Source organism: Maniola hyperantus, chromosome 19 (assembly GCF_902806685.2).
Source record: "Maniola hyperantus chromosome 19, iAphHyp1.2, whole genome shotgun sequence".
Lineage (NCBI taxonomy): Eukaryota > Metazoa > Arthropoda > Insecta > Lepidoptera > Nymphalidae > Maniola > Maniola hyperantus.
This window is the reverse complement of record NC_048554.1, coordinates 10159386-10183561: the sequence shown is the minus strand read 5'-3', so window position 1 is coordinate 10183561 and position 24176 is coordinate 10159386. Positions and strand designations below refer to the sequence as shown.

The 24176-nt window shown below is 34.5% G+C and overlaps 3 protein-coding genes across 5 annotated transcripts in view; 2 read left to right on the top strand and 1 right to left on the bottom strand.

Annotated features, from left to right (window-relative positions):
* Nucleotides 1-12191, top strand: part of LOC117991108 (monocyte to macrophage differentiation factor) — a 43143-nt gene extending 30952 nt beyond the window's left edge. For both annotated transcript variants that reach the window (XM_034978663.2, XM_034978664.2), the window contains one exon: nucleotides 3310-12191. In XM_034978663.2, coding sequence (XP_034834554.1) covers nucleotides 3310-3498 — 189 coding nt within the window. In that variant the 3' untranslated portion in view covers nucleotides 3499-12191. The remainder of the gene's footprint in view (nucleotides 1-3309) is intronic.
* Nucleotides 12182-14515, bottom strand: ArgRS (arginine--tRNA ligase-like protein). Its single transcript, XM_034978646.2, has one exon. The coding sequence runs from the start codon at nucleotides 14337-14339 to the stop codon at nucleotides 12285-12287; it is 2055 nt and encodes a 684-aa protein (XP_034834537.1). The 5' UTR covers nucleotides 14340-14515; the 3' UTR covers nucleotides 12182-12284.
* Nucleotides 14516-14784: 269 nt separating this feature from the next.
* LOC117991497 (protein KATNIP homolog) lies at nucleotides 14785-24070 on the top strand. 2 transcript variants are annotated; one of them, XM_034979092.2, is made up of 15 exons: nucleotides 14785-15107; nucleotides 15308-15409; nucleotides 15479-15585; nucleotides 15765-15944; nucleotides 16421-16722; nucleotides 17415-17597; nucleotides 17745-17882; nucleotides 18220-18487; nucleotides 18865-19098; nucleotides 19582-19759; nucleotides 19952-20142; nucleotides 20392-20554; nucleotides 20909-21002; nucleotides 21270-21385; nucleotides 21753-24070. In XM_034979092.2, exons 1-15 carry the CDS (start codon nucleotides 15034-15036, stop codon nucleotides 21844-21846), a joined length of 2424 nt encoding a protein of 807 aa, XP_034834983.1. In that variant the 5' UTR covers nucleotides 14785-15033; the 3' UTR covers nucleotides 21847-24070. The 2 variants fall into 2 exon arrangements, with proteins under 2 accessions (XP_034834983.1, XP_069361267.1); XM_069505166.1 differs by lacking the exon at nucleotides 15765-15944.
* Nucleotides 24071-24176: the final 106 nt, after the last annotated feature.

Here is a 24176-nt window from a genome sequence, read left to right as displayed (position 1 = left end):
AGTGCGACCTAAAAGAAAAGCAACCTCTCTCATTGAAGAGGAGACGCTACGGGTTATACGCAGGTTATCCACTTTATGTGAAAGTTTTGGATCACGGGATCAAAAAATTAGGCACCTAGGTATTTTATTAAGTATACTGAAGGTTTCATGTACATAAGTGTATGTGAATTGTTGATATTTTTTGTTCTAATTTCTATTCTGTCTTGCGTCGCAAAGAAAGATTACCGTCACATATTTTTCAGGTTACGTATGATAATGATTAAATCTCTATTGCACAAAAAATACAGCAAACATCGTTGATCTCGCGCGAATCGCGATGTATTTTGGTAGTGGAGTAGCATCGACCTTCAGAAAGAGATAGCGATTTTGTAGAGCATTGTCTCTGACGTTCAGACTGACTGACGCTCTAAAAAGCCAAAATCTCATTCTAAAGGTCGATGTACATTATTTTCTGCCGCGCACTGTAGGGGAAAGCAGGTAGGATTCGTACAGAGGGAGCATTCGTACAACAGTCATATCTACACTATGCTACATGGTGACGCGTTTGTGTTTTTGTATATGTGAGGCCCGCTCATATTCATAGGCTCACAGCTAAGTGCAGTGGCTGTACAACAGTCAGTTTTTTTAGAATAAGTCAAAACGTGTTTTCACACCGCGAAAATAATTTTTCGATTCATCTTTGACGACATTAATTCGTAATAAGCTTGGCTCAAATTGTTAAAGTAACATATAATAGTCTTTGGATAAGTGCCTTAGATTCATGTGTAAACATTAATTTTGGGATAACCTTCACCGTTATTTTTATTTTGAATTTATTGTTTGATTTTTTTGGTTGGGGTACCTTCGTGCAGTTAGGAGTGGGGTGGATTCGTACTTTACGAATGCACCCCGAGTGAGTTCAGATCGTTTTTGCACTAACTGGGTTTGCGGATTCCAATTCTAAACGACTCCCAGATGATAGCATGCAACAAATAGTGGTGGTGCCTTCACTAGCAGAGTAGAACTAAGAGTGAAGAAACTCTCGGTTTGATCCTGAAATCGATATCTGCTAACTATTAGGCTAGGGGTGTCATTAAATCAAAAATACCTAGTAGTTTCATAGCCTACCAAGCGTCAAATATAGGCGACATTTGACGCCTGCCAGTGTGGGTGAAACCTCGATGTTTTTTTACAAGTTTCATACCTGTCGTGAGCTGCGCTAAAAGTCAAATTAGCAACTTCTTATCAAACGTCAAAACGCTGGCTTAGTATGGCAGCTTGTATTAAAGATATACATAGATATGACGTCATAAACATTTGACGTACTCTTTATATTTAAATTGACAATTTAGAATCAGTTTAGAATGGTTAAAACTTACAATGGACGTGGATTTCACGAAATTTGGAAGACCCTCTGTTTAATAATAATTACTAAGAAATCGTTTATTTTTGACATAGGCGCTATCCCAATTCAACTCCCAAAGAAATAACTCTTACTCAACAAGATCTATCATCAAGATTGCCACCTCCATCACCATCTACATCAACTGTGGGATGATGACGCAAGAAATTATGGAACCTTAGCCTAAAGTTAATGAGAATGCACCTAAAAAGACACAAAGAAAGGAAAAGTATTAGAAAAATTAAGGATATAACATATAATACATTCCCGAAAAAAATAGACTGATAGAAAAGGAAAGAGCAAAAAAGATGAAAAAAGAAGAACAAGAGAGAAAACAGAAGGCTAAAGAGATGAAATGCGAGTTACTATAACGGTAAATTTGAATGTTGATTAATGAATGACTAAAATTGTAACAAATTGTTTGTAAACACCATATTGTTTATTATTACTATGTGTAAGGTTGATTCTGTGTTAATTTTGATATCAATAAATGTTTAATTTCATATAAAATAGCCTTTTTAATTCCTGTGTACGAAGGCTCCCCACTATGTACGAATGTACCCTAGTCGATGTACGAAGCTACCTCACGTGTGGGGTGCTTTCGTACAATTTCAATTTTTTGGGAAATTCATCATAGCTTTGTCATCTTACTTTGCATCAACACTGAACTACACTATAATTAAAGCCAGATAACTAGGTTATCCAGCAGCGTTGAAATTATTTTGAAATATTTATTAGTTTTGTTTTTACATGACCTAGAGTAAAAAGTGTACGAATCCTACCTGCTTTCCCCTACGTACTTTAATGGTATATTACTTGCCTTCTATATTTTTGTCATTTGTCTGTCGTTTTGTAAAACATCGACTTATAATAATCTTATCTTTTTGTAAATATAATAAAAAATAATGATTGTGTGTTCTTATTATAATATTATGCGTAACGATGCGTCGTTCATCTGAGTGAAATGAAATTTTGTTTTGTTCATTGAGGCATTTTTGCCTCGCATGTTGAGCATTAGCTACGTCTCGGAACTTGGTTTTCATTTCATTACCTATATCAAATAGGTACGTATGAGTTTTTCTGTCTGAATAAAAAAATCCCCTGTATGAAATGCTAGAATTATATGTATCTCGTGATGGAGATGTCTACTCCTCGGCATATTGCTCGATAGATCTGAGTCGCCAGCGGGCAAAATGGACAATGAACGGCAAAATAACGTGTACGGCGAAGGATAACTCGTTTCTGTTTAGTTAACATCAATGAGTTCCGAGACTCGAGAATATATAGGTAGGTATTTGATTAATTAACGTTATTTTGCCGTACAGCCCGTATAAGATAATATTCAGGCCTATAGATTAAGTTATATTATAGAGTATCACTACTACTTAATAATAACAGAATATTGGATTTCTCAGCTATCAAGTCTTAAACTTTTTTTTATTACAGCTTTTTTACTTTTTTTTATTTAGTAGTACAGAAACAGAAAGTTTAAATATCTGGGTTTTCGTTTGGAATACTTACATTAACTTATATTATTATGTTGTAAACATATACCTAGGTAATACATCGTACAGTCTACACTAGATATTTATTTTAATTTAAAACAACTTTATTTCTTAATACTATAAAAAGGATTTAAAAAAAGGATATGATTAAAAACATAGACTATTCTTTAGCTCTCACGGTTGACTAATAGAGATTATGGAGGCCCGATTTTTCAATCGCGAAATAAACCTCGACCGAGGAATTACGTACCTGAATTTTTAATTTTGACTTTATTGGTTTAAAGCTCATTTGGCAATTGGTCTAACCCTTTTATCTGTTGGTCGCTTACAATTTTGTAACAACACTATGTTAATTTTACTAGGTAACATTACCATTTTTACCGAACTTTTTACCGATTATTAACTTGTTTCAACTCTTTCCAGCACCACATCCCAGCGATGCACGATCTCAAAATCGGCGGGTTCCTGTACCTGATAGGAGTTTTCTTCTTCAAGTCCGACGGCCGGATCCCCTTCGCCCACGCGATATGGCACATCTTCGTGGCGTTGGCTGCCAGCGTCCACTACCTCGCCATACTGCGCCATCTGTTCCCGGAACTCAAAACAAATTGAAGACTGCTCGGTAGGCAGAGAGCTGGTGAACGATTTTTAAGGTGATTTGTACAGGTCCAATGTTTTGTACAAAAGGGATTGTTATGCAAACTACATAATGTAGCTAATTCTGTACACAATCTCAAACTAAACCAAAATGGTAGATTTAAATAATTCTCCCTGTGGAAAAGGATAGCATTAGGTTTAGACCGGATTAGCTTATAGATTGTGTACAACAAAATTAGCCATTCTATTAACAATCTAATGCGGTCAATCAGCTCCTTATTAAACCAAATTCGTTTTCAGTTTTATTGAACACTAGCTGATGCTGATAGAAATAGGTTTTTAAAAATCCCGTGGGAACTCTTTGATTTTCCGGGATAAAAAGTAGCCTATGTCACTCTCCAGGTCTTTATCTATAGCCATGCGAGAAATCACGTGAATCTGTTGCACCGTTCCGACGTGATTGAAGGACAAACCAACAAACAAAGACACTTTCGCAATTTATAATAAGGGTACTGATAATATACAAAATACTAGGTAAAATACGTGACTATCTCATACATTATTATTTATTTTATTACCAAGTGTATAATACATTCCACTTGTAACAAATAGTATGTGAATACTACATGTTTCACAATCGTGGTCGATAGTGTGTTCGAATTTCGAGCACCGGTTTTTCCAAAGTTTCATTTGACGTTTAATTTTCAAAGTTTTATTGGACATTTTGATCTTCAAGTTAGCACAGCTAGAACAGGAATCTCTCTCAAAAAACTCAACTTGTACTTATTTAATGTAGGTATATTTATAGTATTCCCTACAGTATATTTCAACTTGTACAAAGATTCTAAACAAATCGTTCACCCACTCTTGGACCAATACGTATTTAATCTCGATTAGTGAGCTCTCTAGCTATTTTTGTTTACTCGATAGCAAAGGCTACTGAATGTAATAAACGGCACGCGAAATGTCAGATGTCAATTGGAAATACCCTGCCGAAAGCCGATATATTATGTCTTCGACCTGAGCGCGAAGGAAATGCATTAAAGAGATTAGGGACCATAGTATGGTCCCTTACATTGATTACTTTATATATTCATGGATGCCAAAGAGCGCCAAGGGGAAGTATGAAAATTCTATTTCTCAACGTTTTCACAAAAAACATTTAATGTATTAAATAAGAGATGATACATATTCCGAATTATTACATAACTATAGCTGATGTCCGCGTGGAATTAGGTTTTTAAAAATCCCGTAGGAACTGTTTGATTTTCCGGGATAAAAAGTAGCATATGTCACTCTCCAGGTCTTTATCTATACCCATGCAAATTACGCCAATTCGTTGCACCGTTGCGACGTGATTGAAGGACAAACAAACACACTTTCACATTTATAATAAGGGTACTGATTATAAATTTACGCTATGTAATCCAAGAAACAAACTCAAGTATACCCATAGTTCAATCAATGTATGGTTCGCAAGGAATTATTGAATTTCATAGAACTCCATATAGTTTAGAGAAAAACGGATGCGTTCTGCTTCTGAACAATTTTCGGTTATTAGTAGTTTTAATGTAAAAAAGAAGGCTTAGGTACATAAATCTTCTTCTTACTTCCAACAAAAAAAACATTGCCAAGGATCATTGCCATTCAAAATTGTTGAGTTTAACTTGAAGGATCAAATTGAGGTCACCTCTGCCAGTGAAAGTTTTTTATCCTTTTTACCTATGTGTATGGAAAAACCGTGGTTTGACAAAATATCATTTCATTTTGCCATGTGTACAAAATGATTCGTTAACTTAACGCCAATTCCAGTGACAAGTCAGTTTACTTATAAACTAGCATTAAAATTCAAACTTTATCATAATATAGAAAAGTGTACCTACCTACGTAAAATTAGAATGAATGAATGAATGATTTATTTACTCAATAAAATGCAGGTTGAAGTAATGTCTGATGACATACATATATACATTTTACCATTGTAACAGGTGTTTGAATATTACCTTAAATTAAATTAAAAACATAAAAATAAGTAGAAGTTAATATTGGAATAGTTCTATCTATTACAGTCGTATTTTCTATGCCATATAACCTGTATTGCGTGCAGTCATTCGAGTCGATTGAATTATACGGCTACGTTTATGCAACAAACCACGACCTCTAGAGTAATTTAATCCCATTTCAAACTACGCAGAACGCGTTCATTTTAAAATACAGTGGTAAGCCAAGAGGTGGTGAACTATTTATTTGTAGTCTTTATACCGGCATTTATTTATTACAAAAATGATTCAAATTAATATTAAAATTCAGGTGCTACTGTTATTTGTATCTTAAATATAACTTTCAAAATTGGAACCTTTTTCATAAAAAAGGCTACTTAACGTGCTAGTAAAGATATCGAATAGTTATAGAAATCGGCTAGTGCCTATTCAGCTTTCAGTATGGCGAATAGTCAAATTGTTCGCCAAAATTTATCACATAAAAACGTTACTAAGTATAGTTAGGTAACTAGTAATAAATAAAAATAACATGCCTGTAGTGGCCTTGAACCTTCCTTTGTTTCTCTACCAATATTATGGGTATGGGTCCTACTTATATCTAACGATTTTTCTACGATTTCTAAAAATGGAATCGTCATTTTGATCATTGTTTATAATTTACTTGTCTAATAATAGATGCTTTTATTCACTTTTTGACGAATAATGAGAAAATGACAGATAATTTTGAATATATACCTATAGCTGCTATCTACGATATCTCTAGTGGCACTAGATGAAGAAACGCATCTTAGTTTGCTGTCGGTATTTTCTCTGAAAATTCTGCTTTTCGAATTAGTTTTTTATTCCATTACAAGCGTTAGCCCTTGGCTGTGATCTCATCTATAAATTATGACGCAGTTTAAGATGATAGCGGCTGCTAACTTGGAAAGGCTGTGCCAGTTATTCCTAAACAGGATCGTACCAGAACGCCAAATCACGGCGGCAAAATTGGCGGCACGGCTTTGACGGTAGGGTGGTAAGTAAATAGCCACGCCCGTAGTCTTCCACCAGTTTTACTTTTATCACTGTTACTCACTTAAGTACTAATTTGGACCCGTACAAACATTTAAAACAATTCGTTCACCATCTCTCGGACTAAGTGTGGTATTTTGTAAAATATTGTTAAATCTTATTGTTGTAGTACTACGTAGTATCCCAGAATCTCAAGACCAAATCCAACCCTTTTTAGAGTATTTAAAATTTAATAGGGGTTTTTTAGAAACTTTTATAATAATCTATCTTATAGTCTACTGTATAGTCTATACTTATATGGAATCCAGTTTTTCCAGTGGTCTTTTTTATACACCTCATGTGAATTTTTCCTTAGACTATAATAGTTCCTTATACATGTTTTAGTGTAGCTACTTTTTAACTTTAATATTGTATTTTATGTGTATATGGTGAATATTGTTCTTGAGCATGTATCTTATACTAAGTATATTTTTGTGTCGTAAAATGAAAGGAATTTATTCTTGAAACAAAAAGCCCTAGTGATAATTCGGAGAGGGTATTTGATAAAAAATGTAAACCTCCCCCAATTTACCTGGTGGGCTCTTAGAATAAATGTAGGTATATTAAGTAGATATTGCTCAATCATTATGAATCGTCATATTTAAATAATATAGTAGACTTCCCACCAGTTGTGTATGTAGGGCTTTAGTACAATTATAGGCAATATGTAAAGAAAATCCATTTAAGTTTATTTAAGTAAAACCTACAATGAGTGCCGTGATACGAGGTCAACAATAATATTTTCAGGGGGTATACTGAAAGTATTAATGCTGATTAATGCAGCTTCAGGTTTCTACTTTGCAGCACATTTATTTTTAAAATGCCTGTGACTCTAGATGGTCAAACAGGCTGGACGAAACTATAAAGGTGCGAAATTATATTAAACTCGTATGCTTAACAATAATTTTATATAAGCACATATTATCAAAAGTTACAGAACCGGCAGGATTCCAAGAAAGACGCAGGTTCGGATCTTGCATGCCGGTACGGTAACTTTTGATATGTATTAAAAAAGATGAAACGCCTAGTAGTGTCGTCTTGCCGGTAGGAAGCGTGACACTTTCGAAGATTTTCCGCCGTACTCAGAGTCGCTAATCGTTACTTAAGATTGAGTTAAAACGAGACAGATTTATGTGAGAGATATAGCTCTGTCTCGTTTTAACTAAACTTAAGTAACGATTAAGCTACTCTGAGTACGGCTGTTTGTCTCATAAAATAATTATTTGCTTGTATTGAAAAAAAACAGTAGGCAGGACAGGTTCCATACTAAAATATTCGAACCCCCTTTCTTTGAAGCGTAGGTAAAACTCTAGGTACCTATCATAAAAAATATAATCTCTTTTGTTTTAGACATTGAGCTATCATGTATCATCTAATTGATTAGGACATCAACGTGTATTGTTAATTTCTATCGTGTCGCGATAAGGTGCGAGACAATCGGAGCCTGTTGGGAAACTGGGGCGAAGCGCGACTCGCGGGTGAAAAGCGATGTAGGTCGCATGAATATTCATGCTTATGCTAACAATACTCGGGCCTTTCGCGATATGACATTCGAATGCGATAAGACTTTCTGGGGTCAAGAAATTTATCTTTGATGTTGCATACCGCAGGATTCTATACTCTATCCATGTAAAGAAGTTAGTATAGCGCTCTCTCTGTTACGTAATCCCATACAAATGACAGAGACAAAAATCTCAGTAGGTGTTAATCATTTTGAGTCTCCAACCAATCACAAACATGTTTTCAAGAAATATTTGAAATTGTATTTAAAAATTATAGGTATTGGGACTCGCCTGATCTCTCTCCGGTCGTATCGGATTGCCGTCCCATCGGACTATGAGAGTTGTAAAAGGGAATTGTTATTAAATTTCTTATACGATGGAACGGAATCCTTCGTGTGCAAGTCTGACTCGCACTTGACCGGAGTTTTAGCTAATCATACAAGTAATTTTTTAAATAAAAATTTGAACACTGCGATAATTATAACCTATTTCTAGTCATAAATTTGCTGCAAACATTCGCAAATTAGTGATTGTATATAATGAGTTGAATGATACTGATTGAAATATTGATTTTATTATTGTTTGATCGAATAAATCTGAAAGATTAAATTCGACCGGCTATTGTTAAGGTGACAGGGTAATTATTATTATTTTTAATGTAAGCGGTTGCACAAAATTTAAATAAAACAAATCGATTTTTAAATTATTCAATTTGAATATTGGTTATCTGTTAAATAAACAAAGGTTTAAGAATTATGTTTGTTCATAAAAATGATAACCGCTCCACCATATTTTTATCCCGTAGTTAAAAATATAAGGAAGTGCTAAATTTTTACCTTCCTAGTATTTATGGCGGATAAGATTGTAATTAGGATTGATATATGCCTATTTAGTATTTATGAATTATGTGTAAATTAATAGATGTACCTATTAAGTATGTTCTAGATCCTGCTATTCTATGATTGGGGTCCTAAATAAGGGCTAACTGAAACATAAGGCTAAATGCCAACAAGTGTTGTTTAAATTAATTTTTATTTCAATCTTAAACAATCATAAGTTCTTATCCAACTAGGTGTCCAATATCAAAACTTAGTAAATGCCAGATTTGTAGATTTTTCGTAGGTATTGACCAAGTAATTTAAATAGCGGGTGTCTATTGTTTCTTTGTAATCAATTAATCATTTACTATGTTTCGTGCTGCTATATCTTTATACAGTTCCCAGCAAAGAAACTTTAGAAAGAGATTTTTGCATTGTAGAGTGTCGTCTCTGTGACGTTTTGTCGGTCTCGATGACAGAGACAGCGCTCTACGAAACCGTTATTTCATTTTAAAGTTCGATGCGCAATTTTTCTTGCCGGGTAGGGGAGGTGTGCAGGCTGTACTCAAAACGGCCGCCTTGACTTTGCGTAAAAAACCTATCAAACGATTGATTTTCCAAAAAAATTTTATACCGACTACTGCGAAATTCAAATTCTTGCAAATTTAGATAAGAGCATATGAATAATTAAGGCAATTTGTAAAAAACCGCTTTGCCCGAATGGCCGCCTAAAGCGACCATGGGGTTAAGGTTTAAGTCTATATTTTTCCACTAGTCTATGTAAGAAGGCATCACATTCACAAAATATTTTGTATGGTTATTTGATTAGGAATTGAATATTATCTCGATGGAATTTGTCTCGAATACTATACAGAATGACATATTTATTTATTCTTGTAAAGCAACATATTCGGCAACTATGAGTTTTTAAAAGGCTGTAGTACTTTACTCTACGGTAGTGTGCTGCAATTATACATTCATGGCTGAAACAAGCGACCAATCGCCTTCCGTCACTAATTACAGTATTTTTTATATTTTTTTTATTCAGATACAAGTTAGCCCTACAGTACACCTAGATATTACAGTATTACCTAGATAGGTATATACGAGTCTTTATCTTGCTACCGTAAAGTACAGAGTCCGGCAGACAACTTGAGCAAGAAGCGGCGTAGTGGAGGAAAGGCGACTAATAATCCAAGCGCGAATCCCCTCGCACCCTGTTCGCCAAACAGACCTAAAAATCGATACTGCATTACTGCACATTCGCTCAAGTTGTTCGGCGTACAAGTTCGTTTCTCGTAAAACGACCGCTTGGCGACAGTAGTCTGCTGTGTCATGTATCTGTCGTCGCCCTTTATTTCGTACCACCAAATCTATAAATCGCCTACTACGCAGGTACAAGGTCAGCAGTCTATTTACGTGAAGCGAACTGTATTCATATATATATATATATATTACGTTGTAGTTCGTCAGGTAACCGCTAATATGTCATACAATAATTTTATACTTACACAAAGTGTTTAAATGTTTGCAAAACTCATAGTTAGCCTTGAGGTATTAAGTTTTTGGAATTGCAATGTATTCTAGAAGTCCGCGACGGGTTGAGATCGCAATCGGGGTATGAGGTGGGGCGTTCCCTCCCCGATTGCCTTCTCGACCTGTCGCGTACTATACTTAATGTATAAATATTAACTTATTATTTATATTTTTATTTGTAGTGGCCATTAGATCAGAATGTATCTCAAATTCTCATGTCTTCCACGGAGGTGTCATTGGTTTTCCATGCATTGAGAAGATTTTTTTTTTCATTTTCACTTTAGGTTCTAGCCATTAGGAAATTTCAAATAGTGTTTGGCCAAATGTAGAACATATTTTTGAATGTAGTATGTACATTATTGTATTTAGAATATTATGGTATTTATCGTTTTCCCATTAAGTAGGTACCTACTTATGAAACCTAACTATTTGTAGGTAGGTACAATATATTTTTGAAAATTAATTTAGGTTGGGAACATACCTACCTGCAGTTGGCGTCGGCTAAAAAGAACTCTGACCTTGAACGTGCGCAGTGGGTGACGGTTGGTAGTACGAAGTAAGGCGCGACGGTGGGGGTATCCATCTGCCACACTGTTGGTTCGTCAATCAAATGTAGGAAAGCATAATATTATGTTTGCCCATGCACAGACATAGCCCCCATTGTCGTTTAGAGTTCTTTACCTGATGCCAACTCTAAGGGTGCGTTTCCATTGAAGCGGAGGTGTGTTTTGTAAATTTCTATGAGGAGAACTGACATGTTAAAATTATCGTCATCTATCGGTAATCTGTCTGCTAAACTTATCTCCGCTTTGGTGGGTACTGGGCCTAATTTTCCAATAGTCGTTATTATATAATACGTAAGCTCATGTATTTATTATGCTTAATTGATAAGGAATGAGACTAGTGCCCGAATGTTAAGTGTCCTATGTTTAGAAGTCCCAGCTTCGATTTCCGCTCTTTACAAACTACGTCTGTTCTGTTGTTAATGTTGGATTGTTTTGTTCTTAACAAAACCAATATAAATTATAGTGGTTTATGTAATAATCACTTCTGTTAACAAGTACCTAGTAGTTACAGACACTGAATATTTTCAGAGAATTTTAAAAATGTGTACCAATGTTGCAAGATTAATTTCGAAGTAGCAAGTAGTTAAATAAATAGAATTTTATAATATTTAGATCTCAATGGCTCTGTAATCCAAAGCTATATACTTCGAGGATTTGCTGTTTATAATCTAATCTGACCTCTAGTAATACAAGTACTTACGCTGGGCCTGCGATCGCCGACCGGTTTTTGAAGCAACTTGATTTTCGCCATTTTGGCGCTGATAGCAGCAGCGAGCGTCATGTGAGCGTACTCGGAAATAAATGTTAGCGATGGCACTCCTCTTCTAGCGTAATTGTATACCTAAGTCCATTTCAGTGGCCCAATCACTGAAATGCTTCTTAAACTATAAGGGCAACATAAAGATAAGGAATAACTCAGTTAAACAACACTTAATACTCATGGTGCCCCTAAAATATTAGGGTTTCAGTGTTGCCCTATTTATTCCAGGTTTACAAAAATAAACAGCATTTTCTACTTCTAGCTTTAAATTATTGCATATTATATTTATTCAGTTGCTGTAGAAATTCATTTCTGTATTCAGAAAGACATTTTAATACATAGCCCAGTGATTGTTAATAATAATAAATTCATTGTAATTTTAACAGTTATTTCGTGAAATGTTAACTTTGATAAAAATAATTGACCCTGGTATAGTTTTGTAGAGGTTTTTGGGGATAAATAAACATTTTACTACATCCAAACTGTTTTATTTAAGAAAATGTTTTGCTATAACAATAAATATTATATAAAAAGTAAATTATTTACTGTGATGCATACACACTATTATATTACATCTTAGATACTGTAGTAAGGCCTAAAATGTCAAGACATTTCTGCATAACTTTGGCAGTAACTTCACACAGCATCAGCCTTTCGTAAAAGACTTTCACAATTTTGCCGCTTTTATCTTTTTCAACACAGTAGCATTTGTCATAAAAATCTGTAAATGCAGAGCATATTTCATACAAATATTCACATAAACTGTGAATGTAAAGGTCTTTCGAAACTTTGAGAATAACTTCTGGGAACCTTAGCAGAACTTTACCAAGTTTCCATTCCGTTTCATCAGTCAACTTAATACCAGATTTCTGAGCTTCCTCCATTAATTGTTCAATCGATATTTGAGCAGTTCGAGCAATAGACCTAATTCGAGTTAAAGAATACAGTAAATAAACTGCTGTATTGCCCTTATCATCTAACATTTTATCAAAGGAGAAGACGTAATCATTGATTCTATTGTGGGAGAGATCAGCATACTTGATGCAACCATAAGCAACTGCTTCTTGGGCCTGCTTCAATTCCTCAGGACTTAAAACCTTGTCTCTGCCTTTCTCTATTAGCTTGTCTAGAGCCCTCTTCAACCCTTCATCAAGCAAATCTCGCAACTTCACAGTATCACCAGACCTTGTCTTGAATTTCTTTTTATCTTCACCAAGTACCACTCCAAAACCTACGTGTTCTAATTTTTTACCATTAGTCAAGATCCCAGCCCTCCGAGCACAGCCATCTATAAGCATGAAATGGGTATATTGACCAGCATCAGTTACATAAATAAACCTATCAGCTTTTTCTTCTTGTACCCGCTGTTTTATGGCTGACATGTCAGAGGTGTCATAAGTATAACCACCGTCAGATTTAACAATTGTTAACGGAATACCCTCATGATTGTCAGGATTCGGCCACATGATTAACCTTCCCTCATCTTCTTCCAAATAACCTTTCTCTTTCAATTCTTTTACATCTTTATTCATCCTGCTGTGATAAAAAGACTCTCCTCTAGTGGTGATTTTGATGTTTAATTGATCATAAATCTTTTGAAAGTCCTGGAGTGATACATTACAAATTAACTTCCAAGCAGCAATATAGTCAGGTTGTCCCGATTGCAACTGAACAACACAAGCATAAGCCCTCTTTTTAAACTCTTCATCTTCGTCAAATCTTTTCTTAGACTCCTTGTAAAATGCTTGCAAGTCGGCTATAGGTGGAGAATGAGTTTTAAAGTCTGGGTACATGTCTTGCAAATGAGCAATTAACATACCAAACTGAGTACCCCAGTCTCCAAGATGATTTATTCGGAGTACATCATGATTCAAAAACTCCAGAAGCCTACAAATACTGTCACCTATTATAGTAGATCTTAAGTGACCTACGTGCATTTCTTTTGCAACATTTGGAGAAGAAAAGTCAACTATGATTCGTTCCCTTTTCACAGGCGGAGGTTTTACACCAAATCTGAGAATACAATTAAGAATATGTTCAGCAAATTCCTTATTTAAGTAAATGTTTAGAAAACCAGCTCCGGCAACTTCAATTTTAGTAATAAGTGGTGATGAAGGTGTTTTGTTTAGAATATTGTTAGCTACTTCTCTTGGATTCGTTTTAACATTCTTGGCTTTAAGTAGCTGTGAAATCTGCATGGCAGAGTTGCACTGGTAGTCCCCAAATTTAGGATTGTTCCCAGATAGACTGATTTGAATCGGTGGATCTTCCAAGTCTGAGTAAGCCGATGTTATAGCAACAGTGAAGATGTTTTTGAGTTCATCTAGCAAGCACAACGTTCCATCAACGGAATTTATGTCAGTTATAAACGTAGGTCGCTTTCTGGGCTCTTTCTTTACCCCTACTGTGCTCCCTCCGGCTTGTTCCTTTTGGATTGCATTTTCGAGTATCGCAAGACGATGTTTTAATTTCTCGTTATCGGAGAGCAGTTTATCGAGTCGTGGATCGCCTATGTAGCTGAGATCTCCTTTCGTCAGCTTTTCCAATTCATCTTCTATTTCCTTCACCTGTTTTTCGGCACTGTTAGTCCTTTCTTCGAGTACTTCAGGATTTAATTCAGACATTTTACCAAACAATAAAGATTACACCATATACTCTTTGAAGATATAATGTTACTAGAAATTCAAAGAAACCCCGTGGGTTTTCACTTTTTCATTGAAAACCAGTTGATCCAAAAATATTTATAGGTTATCCAAATCCATATTGACAGTTGACTGTTGACTGCGAACACATTGAGGTTGACTGTGGTGACTGGACATCAATCTCACTCATGTCAAAACTCTAAATTGACATTGACCATAGACTTAAGTATTTACAGAGATAGGAGATTCATCCAAGATTTCAGAACCATAAATAATTTAAAAGTTTAGCGTGCATGTAATTTTTCTTTAAGGTATGGTAGATAATCTATGGTATCTATTTTGAACAGTATTTTATTAATCATCTAATCTAAGGTATTTTAGGTACGTTCGTTACCATAGTAACCAAGGTCAAACAAACTGCAAACAGTGCCAAATTATGTTTCAAAAGTGGCAAGTGGTAATGAAGCGATAAATTAAAGCTATAATACTAAGCAATTTAGTGTGAATTTAGTAAACTAATAAGTAAATTATTTGTTCTTGCCATTTAAATAGTTCAGCATACCTACTATGCGCAAAATGATTATCCTGCAATTTTTTAAATTCAATACAAACTTTATAGCTAGTGCAAAGGGTTCATAATAATTAATGAATAGTGTAATGAACTGATGGCTTAAGAATGGCACAACACCGTGGGTTTGAGCATTTGGCTGAGGACGCGAAGGTTCCATTATGGCTCGAAGATATTAGCAAGTAAGTAATTTTTATGTACCTACGAAATTAATATGGTTGAATCGTCGAATCGTATGGTCGTTTACTCGACCTTAGGAACAAACAAGCAGAGCTATGACTTTTCAAAATGCAAGATCCCACGCTGTGGTTGCACGCAACGGTCGTGGTCTGGTGGTAATAATACCAAGTCCAAACTAATGCATGTTAATACTTAATTGCAGGAAAATCAAAGAGACACACATAAAAAACGACAAAAATGATTATTCGCCAACATTTGACCTTCCTTGTCCTAAATATGGAAATTCAAAATTGGATACTCACAGGTATTCCTACTAGTATTTTATAAAATAAGAATCCTTACCGATTACTTTATTAATTAGATATTTCTCCAGGTTATTACGAAGAACGTCATTAGATACAGCAATGGATATGATTTTAAAGCCTCAAAAACATCAAAATACACAATCAGCAGGGACTTTACGAAACAATCGGAATAATGGTAAAAAAACTACTAATTTCAAGAAGTAATAAGCTAATAATAATATATTGATTAGTCGTAAATATATTATTTAATAAAAATATAAATATTATGAGATCACAATTAAGAGACTAATATATGTAACTTTTATAGAGAGGTAGGTAACTATCTAAGTACATACTTTTCATGTACCCAATCAGGCCACACACATAATGGACGAATAAAACCAAATATCAACGGAAAACTAGAATGGAGTGATTCTACAAATGTTGCAACAAATGATTTTCTCTCAGATTTACTACCTCATTACGTGACGCCGAGACATAGGTGTTTGAACAACACCACCGATGATGATTTTAACGACGTCATTTTAGGATCGCGTAAGATTTTTTTAATAAAATCTCTAACATATCTAAAAATTCTAAATACAAAATACAATTATTTCAAAAACCGGCTCGAAGGACCAAATTGATACCTATTTATTTTTAAATTGCGGTACTTACTCAGATTTCATTCTGGGCCACATTCAACTGTATTATGATGTTCGGTAATTGATTTTGTAAATTATCTAAATACCTAATTGATCTATTTTTGAAAATGAACTTAAATATTTTATTTGTTTACGAATTGCCATAAATTCTTTATGCCTGCGCATTTGCACCTAGAGACACTTAATTAATCTGATAATTGATTTCGTTGAGATAAATTGATTAGAAGAACTTGATTAATTTGGTGCTATTAAATATTATTTACAGTAGTAACATACATATTCATTTCTTTTTAAAATATTTATTTATAAATCTTTTTAAATTTTAAGTTAAATTGTAATACATTATACAACCATTTTACATTCAAGGTTTCCAGGAGACTACTCGAAATAACAAAACCCTTGGCCCAAATGAAGCATCATCAAGTATTAAACAAAATACGTTTGAAAAAAATACCAACGTGACCTCGAATAAGCCTACGTCCCTAATATCTGTCTCCGGAAGACATTCACAAAAAGATAGACTCAAAACTGAATTTATTATACCAGAACTACCAAAAGGAAGATTGTTAGAAATAAAGATTTACTCAAACTGGGGCGATAAATTTCTAGTTGGTATGAATGGTGTGGAGATGTTCGATTCAAATGGTCATCAGATTAATATTGAAAAGGTAAAGTCGTACAGAAAATTATAAAATAGTGACAACGATTACTTGGTAGGTACATTTAGCAGGTTTCAGGTTTATACTTCAACTTTGAATTTTATATGCACCAATCAGTTTTCTTTTAACCAATTTTAGCAAAAACGGTTAGGTAGACATTCTTATGATGTCATTAATAATGGTACACAAGTAACGTCATACGTTATGGTAGGTATAAATCAAATTCCTCAAGAGTAACATAATACTTCAATCAAAGATTTTTACAAATAGTTCTTAACACTTGATTGCACCAATGCCTTTTTTAACTCTTTAAGTCCCAGTCTAAGCTGCAGATATATTTTCTTTTCACATCAGACTTAACTACCTCTTAACTCTTAAACACTTCAAATACGTATAGGAGACAATCAAACAACAGATTCAAGGTATGTGCAGCCATTCTAATTACCACCTCAATTCATAGTTACGCGTCTTAATGCTTCGGCCGCCTCACCAGGACTCTATCAGATGATGTAGCCCTTCATCCCAAGATGGTGCATATGTTTTGATGCCCCAATATGAATACGTGACCGTGCTTATATTCCAAGTTCGAATACATAATATAATATAGGTATCTAAAGAAAATCTTTGGACATAATACAATAGTATTAGATTGCAGCAAATTACTTGCAAACATTGGTTTTTTATATTTATGTTAATGATAGGTATGGACAGACTCAGACACAGGAGATCATTCTAAGCACGGTCGCTTAGAGAACATAGTGGACGGTGTGGTGCGTACACGAGATGACAAGCACGCTTGGAGCACGTCCGCGACGCGAGCGTTGCCTGTTGCCATTAGTGTACTTTTGACCACTTGCACTAAACTGGCTTTGTTGAGGATATGGGTAAGTTCAAGGAAATACTCTAAAGACCAACGTCATATAATATTTTTTAAACCACCTACTTTTCGAAGAATTTTTGTGTCGGCTCTCCAGTTTTTATAATGTTATTTTATAGTAAGATACAAATAATAAAATACCTATTGCAAATAGAATTACAACAAATCACGCATCTATTCAAGCCGTGGAGTTAGACTGGTTCAGATTAAGCTTGATGATCAAGTTATATTTCACGGTGAGATCGCTCGCGCCAGCGGAGAGTTAAAAGGGTCCATGCAATCTTTTGGAGACGTGAGTTTTTATCATTTTTTCTGTAAACATATTACTTATTGTTCATAATAAAAGTAATTCAAAATTGTTTTACTTCCTACTTAGATGATGGTCTAGTTAATAAGATGTGCAGATATTCATCGTAACAAACAAGTCAGTCATGAAAAGGTAACAGACATACAGACACACTTTCGTATTTATAATATTAGTGCAGATAATTAGTAAAGGATCAAAGTGGATCTACCCTGCTATGCTCCATATGAAACTCTTGAATGACAGATATTACCTTTACCAATCCGATCATAATATATCAGACAGGTCATACTGCTGCTGCAAAGTTGTTTATGATTTATTACAGACCATAATTTTCACCAAAGATCCAAATATTCTCGAATCCATTTTGGCTAATGATAAGAACTTTCAAGGACTTTTAAAGGACAATGAGCCATTAACCGATCCTACTGTCGAAAAACGTCCACCAACAGCCAACGCAAATAAAAACAATCTGAGCCCTACTACTGTTAGAAATTTTGGATTTAATGAACAAGAAATTAAGTACGTGGTCGGAAGTGTAAAGTTGACTCTGATGTCCAACTGGGGACAGAAAAAACTTATTGGAATGACGGGTATGTTTAAACCAAAAACTACTCTATAAAGTCCAGTCCCCACAATAAATATCAAATCAGAAGACGAAAGGGTTATATGCTTCTGTTTTTTGACACGCAATATTCTTGTGGTATTGTAGATCGAAGGGTAAAAAAATTCAATTTGAACTTTTATTTTTAAAATGTTTTTTTACTGGGAATAATAATTGCTATATTTTATAAGGGTCTGATGATAGAGCCAGACACTGGTAAGAGGTAGGTATGTATGCTGCTATAATGTTTATCGGTAACTACAGATACTCGTAGTGTTTTGCCTTATCTCGGTAAAAACTTCAACTAAATCAATGAAAGTTCAGCATCGGCGGATGTACCTATATAAAATTGTAAAATAATTTCAGGTATTGATATACTTTGCAATAATAATTCGATTGAAGTGCGTCGTGCTCACGCATACACGACCCATATTAGTGATGAACTAAGTCCAACACACAACAGTTACATTGATTGTAAAAGTTTGTTTAGTGGAAAGAATATCACCACAGAACTTGATGACATGTGGTGCACGAATTTTGCTCCAGGATCTAAATTCTGTCATATTGTCATGGAATTTGTAGAACCAACTGAGATAACAAGTAAGTTTTACTGCTACTCATTTTAATGATCGTAATAGATTAATAGAAATTATAAGTTTATAATAGGTAATCTTCTTAATTTTTCACTTCTTTTTTTTCGTCATGGTCAAAGATCTGAGTTTTCTAAAAAAAACTTTCAATTTAATATCCGATGCATTAAATAAAAACATAATATACTTACCAGGATTATCGGAATGGTTATTACGAATATCTATTTTCAATATGGTTTTATGGTTGTGTTTGTCTTCTTCTAGTTTTTTCTTTAAATAATTCGTCTTGCATTGTAGTTTGTAACGCCCTGTACTTCCACATTGTAAAAAAAAATCCCTCGCAGAAGCGTGGAACTTCTTCCGTATATATATTTTATCAGAAACAGGAATGAATAAGCGGTTAGGTATATTTTTTTTAAATAGAAACAAATAAATTATTATTAATTACAATAATTCTAAAACCACTATTCTTTCATGAGATGTAAATATGTAGGTATCCGCATATGGAATTATAATGCGAACATGGATATGTCGTATATCGGAGTGAAACATGTTCGAATTTCACTCGATGAGGAGCCACTGCATCAGCGAGCGATTTTACTGCGGCGCGCTCCAGGCGATACTTGTTATGACTACGTACAACATCTTGAACTTGCTGCGTTGGATGATAGGCAAGTAAACTGAGAACTTTATAAAGTAATAATTTGACGAAGCAAAGCTTCTCACAAGCCAAGTTCGATTCCTATTTTAATGTTAGGTAACCAAACAAACTCAATAAAATATTGTGGGCACTTTAAAAAGTAAAATAAACTGTGGTTCAAAGATTTGTATGTAAATTTGAAATTATTTATCAACAAACCCAGGTTAAACAGCCATCAAGCATCCGACTCAACTCCAGAATGGCTACTTTATGGCACGCTAGAATTGAAAGTACCGACGGGTTTCGTTCTACAGATCAGCATTTATTCGACGTGGGGTGATCCTTACTACGTCGGCCTTACTGGCGTTGAGCTCTACGATCCACAGGAAAATATGATTGAAGTTACTGAGTCTAGTAAGATATTTTTATCAGTTATCATATTGTAGCCTGTACCTACTTACTATGATTATATTATACTGATTATATTATTCTTATTGCAAACGATAAACTGTTTTGCGTGCACTAGGTACTATAGTGCGCGCAAATCAAATTTGAACATGACGCGTGACGCATTGTACAAAAATAGATATCAGCTGGTCCTATTCCATTTCAAAGAATATCCGTTTATTTTACTGTAATAATTAAATATTTCTAAATTTGCAGACGTTTGTGCGCAACCAGCGAGCGTAAATGTATTGGAATCACGTGGTTCTCGCGGTGTCCGCGACGTGCGTACACCCGCACGTCTCGTGGATGGGCACAACTCACGTGCATCGCACGCTCACCACTCATGGCTTGCGCCGATCTTACCGCATACGCTTAATAGGTAGCTGTAATTTCTTGCTAAGTTCTGCAGACCCCGTTGTCATATTTTTACCGTTGTCTTGTCGCATTGTTAGATATAAAAACAGTGAGGGTAAATAAGGGTCACGATGGCACACTTATAAACAGTAAGAAAATCATGCAAGGATATAAAAAATAGGAAAACCGACATTTAAAATAATTTTATTCCAAAACATCATAAGTGCCAAGAATCTTGTCCTGCCTTTCGTTTCCAAATATCAACGCGACAAAATAACGGGGTCTTTTTATCACGCTGGCCAAATCAAAAATCTCCTAAATCTTTTTATATTTTTGTCCTCAAAATATTGTTATGTAATGTAACTTTTTATTCTTGCAGGGTATTTTTCGTATTTGATACCCCAATTTCAGTATATGGTATGAAGATTTGGAACTACGGCAAAACCCCTACCAGAGGCGTCAAAGAATTTGGGGTAACATTATTTTTACTACACTTTACGATGAAAACAATTACTCAGTATTGCCCAAATTGGCCTATGTTTAACGAGTAACAATTTAATTAACTACGAAAAACTTTCAAGACAAATACTGATGGTTTGCAGATAAGCACCAATTCCACTATCTCATTGAAAAGTACTTGTAAAAGTTTAATTGAATAAAAAATAGTTTATTTTATTTTATTTTATTTTATTTAATCTTCAAAAATGAATCTGCTAGAAATAATTGAATCTAATATTTAGGTATTGATGGACGACTTATTGGTATACACGGGCTCGCTGGAAATGGCTAAAGGTGAAGAACTGGTTCCACAGTGGATATGCTTGCAGGACGTCGACCTTGACAATCTTTCGCCCAGGTAATAATTATTAATCTCCTCTAAAATCTAACGATAAATGTATGAAAACTTTCAGGGGATTGAATTCAGTCATGTCTACAATTTTTGATATTGCGTCGACCGCCTTAATTAAAATTATTAACCGTTAAACCTACAAGTTGAAATATCGTTTTCTCTGTCAAGTCATATGTAAACCCACCACTTTATTGTCCTAAGAAAACTTCTGCCATTATGTTACGAATGATATAATGGAAAGGGGTTGCTACTAGATGGCATGAGCCTTTTGGGGCACTATCATACAAAATTATAAATAGGAGCACGACCTTCAGCAATGAGGAATATTATACAGAGAGAGAAAGAATAACATTTACTTTTTGTATATGCCCAGCCCATCGGAAGCCAGTCGCAGTACGACGAGTGGCAGCGCAGCCGATCCCGCCGCCAGGCCGCACACCGCAGTTCACGGGTTTACGTTCATATAGTCCGTTTTCCTTAGTTCGCTTAAAAGATAAACAAATCGCAGAAGTCGACTTGGAGAAACGTGTAAGCGATGCTATTTTTCCGGTGCTAAGATCTTCTGGAATTGGGTCTTTCACTCGTATCATAATTTTATTCAGTTTGTGGTAACATTAACAAGGTCGTATAGGCCGCGTATAGTGTGCCGCTTACGCATTTCAGCGAGAACCTACTTGTGTACCTTCTATGTAAACTAAGAAAAACTAAATTAGAAGACTAGCTTAAAATAGAAGAAATAAACAAATAGCAATTGATTATATTAATTTTTTAGCAACATCAACTTACTAATTAAAAATATTAACTAAAATAATAACCTAAATAAATTAAAATTAAACTCGATGCTAAAAGTTGGAGAATCAACCAGTTAACATTTCAAAGTATGTATATTCTTGGCGCGCATGTCATTTTAGTTAGTCTCGTAAAATTTAAAATATAGCTGTTGCTATTGTAAAAAAATAAAAGCGCGCGAATTTCATAAATATTTTATAAATAATCAAGTAACTAAGGTAATTACATAAAGTAGGTATTAGGTATAGTTTCTTAATAATTTAGAAAATAATGAGCGTAAATTCGCTTGTAGATTTCTCATAAATGCATGTTTATACTTAGGCTTCAAAGATTTTTTTGATGAGATCGGATTAATGGGTTTGTCCCAATGTTGTGCAATGTGCACCATGCCATGAGCAAAAGGCTCATAATAATGTATGGTATGTTAAAAAAATATGTCTTCATATTTACTTATACGGCAAATAAGTTTTTGAATTGTATAAAAAACAGTACAAGGGTCTTTTTCAAAAGGTAGCAAGATCTGCCTAAGTTAGCGAAATACAAAAGTAGGCAATGTACTTACTTACCTAGGTAGATTTGCTTTTAGAACTACTTAGATGCTAGTCACTTAGGTACTAATGGATTATTATGGGTTATTAATGATTAGTAGCTGATGCCAGCGACTTTCGCGCGGATTTAGGTTTTATAAATCCCGTGGTCTCTTAGGTCTTTAATCAAAAAAATAACGTCGATCCGTTGCAACGTGATTGAAGGACAAACCAACAAACAAATACACTTACGCATTTATAATTTATGGGTATAGTAATTGTTAACTACAAAAAGATGCCTTTATATATAGGTACTCTATCCACGAAAAGAATTTAGTATAGCGCTCTCTCTGTCACCATCAATCAATCCCATTCAAATTACAGTGAAACACCAACTAATTACAGCACACACATGTTTTCAAAAACATTTGAAATTCAATTCGAAAACGTTTACAAAAAATACCTACTAGAAATTCAATTCGGATAGATTCATTTTTGATTGGTTGGTGCCTCAAAATGGTTAACGTCCACTAGATTTTTGGCTCTGTCTTTGGTATGGGATTAAGTGACTAGAGAGCGCTATACTAACTTCATTACGTGGCTAGAGTATAGGTAATAGAAAAACAGGAATTTATAGAACACGTACAAACCAAGTCTGTTGTCCTCAGGACGCGAAGTTAGGATTAAACAGTTACCTACCTACTCAACCTTTTTCGTGCGGAAACAGATTCAAGTAGGCATAATAAATATGTTGTTACAGATTATGAATCCTTTTACGCTCCTAGTGGCCCTTACAGGCTTACTTACCTACGCGTCACCACAGGCGTCACGATAATCAATTTCATTTACTAATAAATATTATCGCGATATTATTTATACCTACTTGATTGCCTGAACCTTGCTTTAGGTATAGTCCGTACAAAATGACTTTGCACGCGCCATTTAACTCTATGGGTCAACTGTCATGTCAAAAGTATAAGGACTAAAATCGTACTTTTGACATGACATTTGAAACATAGTTAAAATGTTGCGTCAGGGCTCATTTTTTACGAATTATATTTAGTTTTGGGTGCAACAGACTTGCTATTATCAAATCAGTAGACTGCACTAACGCCAAATATTTGCCCGCCTTTTACAATTTGTTCCCTATATTTTAAAAGTTCTTGTAGTAATGTTAAAAATAATTAAAAAGATGTTAGTTATTGAAAAACATACAAAAAAACAAATGTTATCTTAATTCGTGATTTATTTAAATGTTTAGTGACTTGTCCGCGTAAATCAATAATAATTGTTGTATTAAATTAAATTTACTATTTTCACGTCATCGTCGGTAGTAATTTTGTACTTACTAATAAAATTAATGATTTTTTTTCTATGAATGTATTTTTATTGATAAGGATCCTGAAAGTAAAAGTGAGTATAATGCATAAAAAATGACTTCTCACGCACCATTTTAACTTTGTGTCAAATGTTTTAGTCCT

Excerpts from the sequence above, each read along its gene's own strand:
- LOC117991497 (XM_034979092.2), top strand. The coding sequence starts at position 15,034 with ATGGCACAACACCGTGGGTTTGAGCATTTGGCTGAGGACGCGAAGGTT. Across the intron at positions 15,586-15,764 it reads ACGAAACAATCGGAATAATG|GCCACACACATAATGGACGA; the intron begins GTAAAAAAACTA and ends GTACCCAATCAG. Across the intron at positions 19,760-19,951 it reads CTTGCTGCGTTGGATGATAG|GTTAAACAGCCATCAAGCAT; the intron begins GCAAGTAAACTG and ends CAACAAACCCAG.
- ArgRS (XM_034978646.2), bottom strand. The coding sequence starts at position 14,339 with ATGTCTGAATTAAATCCTGAAGTACTCGAAGAAAGGACTAACAGTGCC.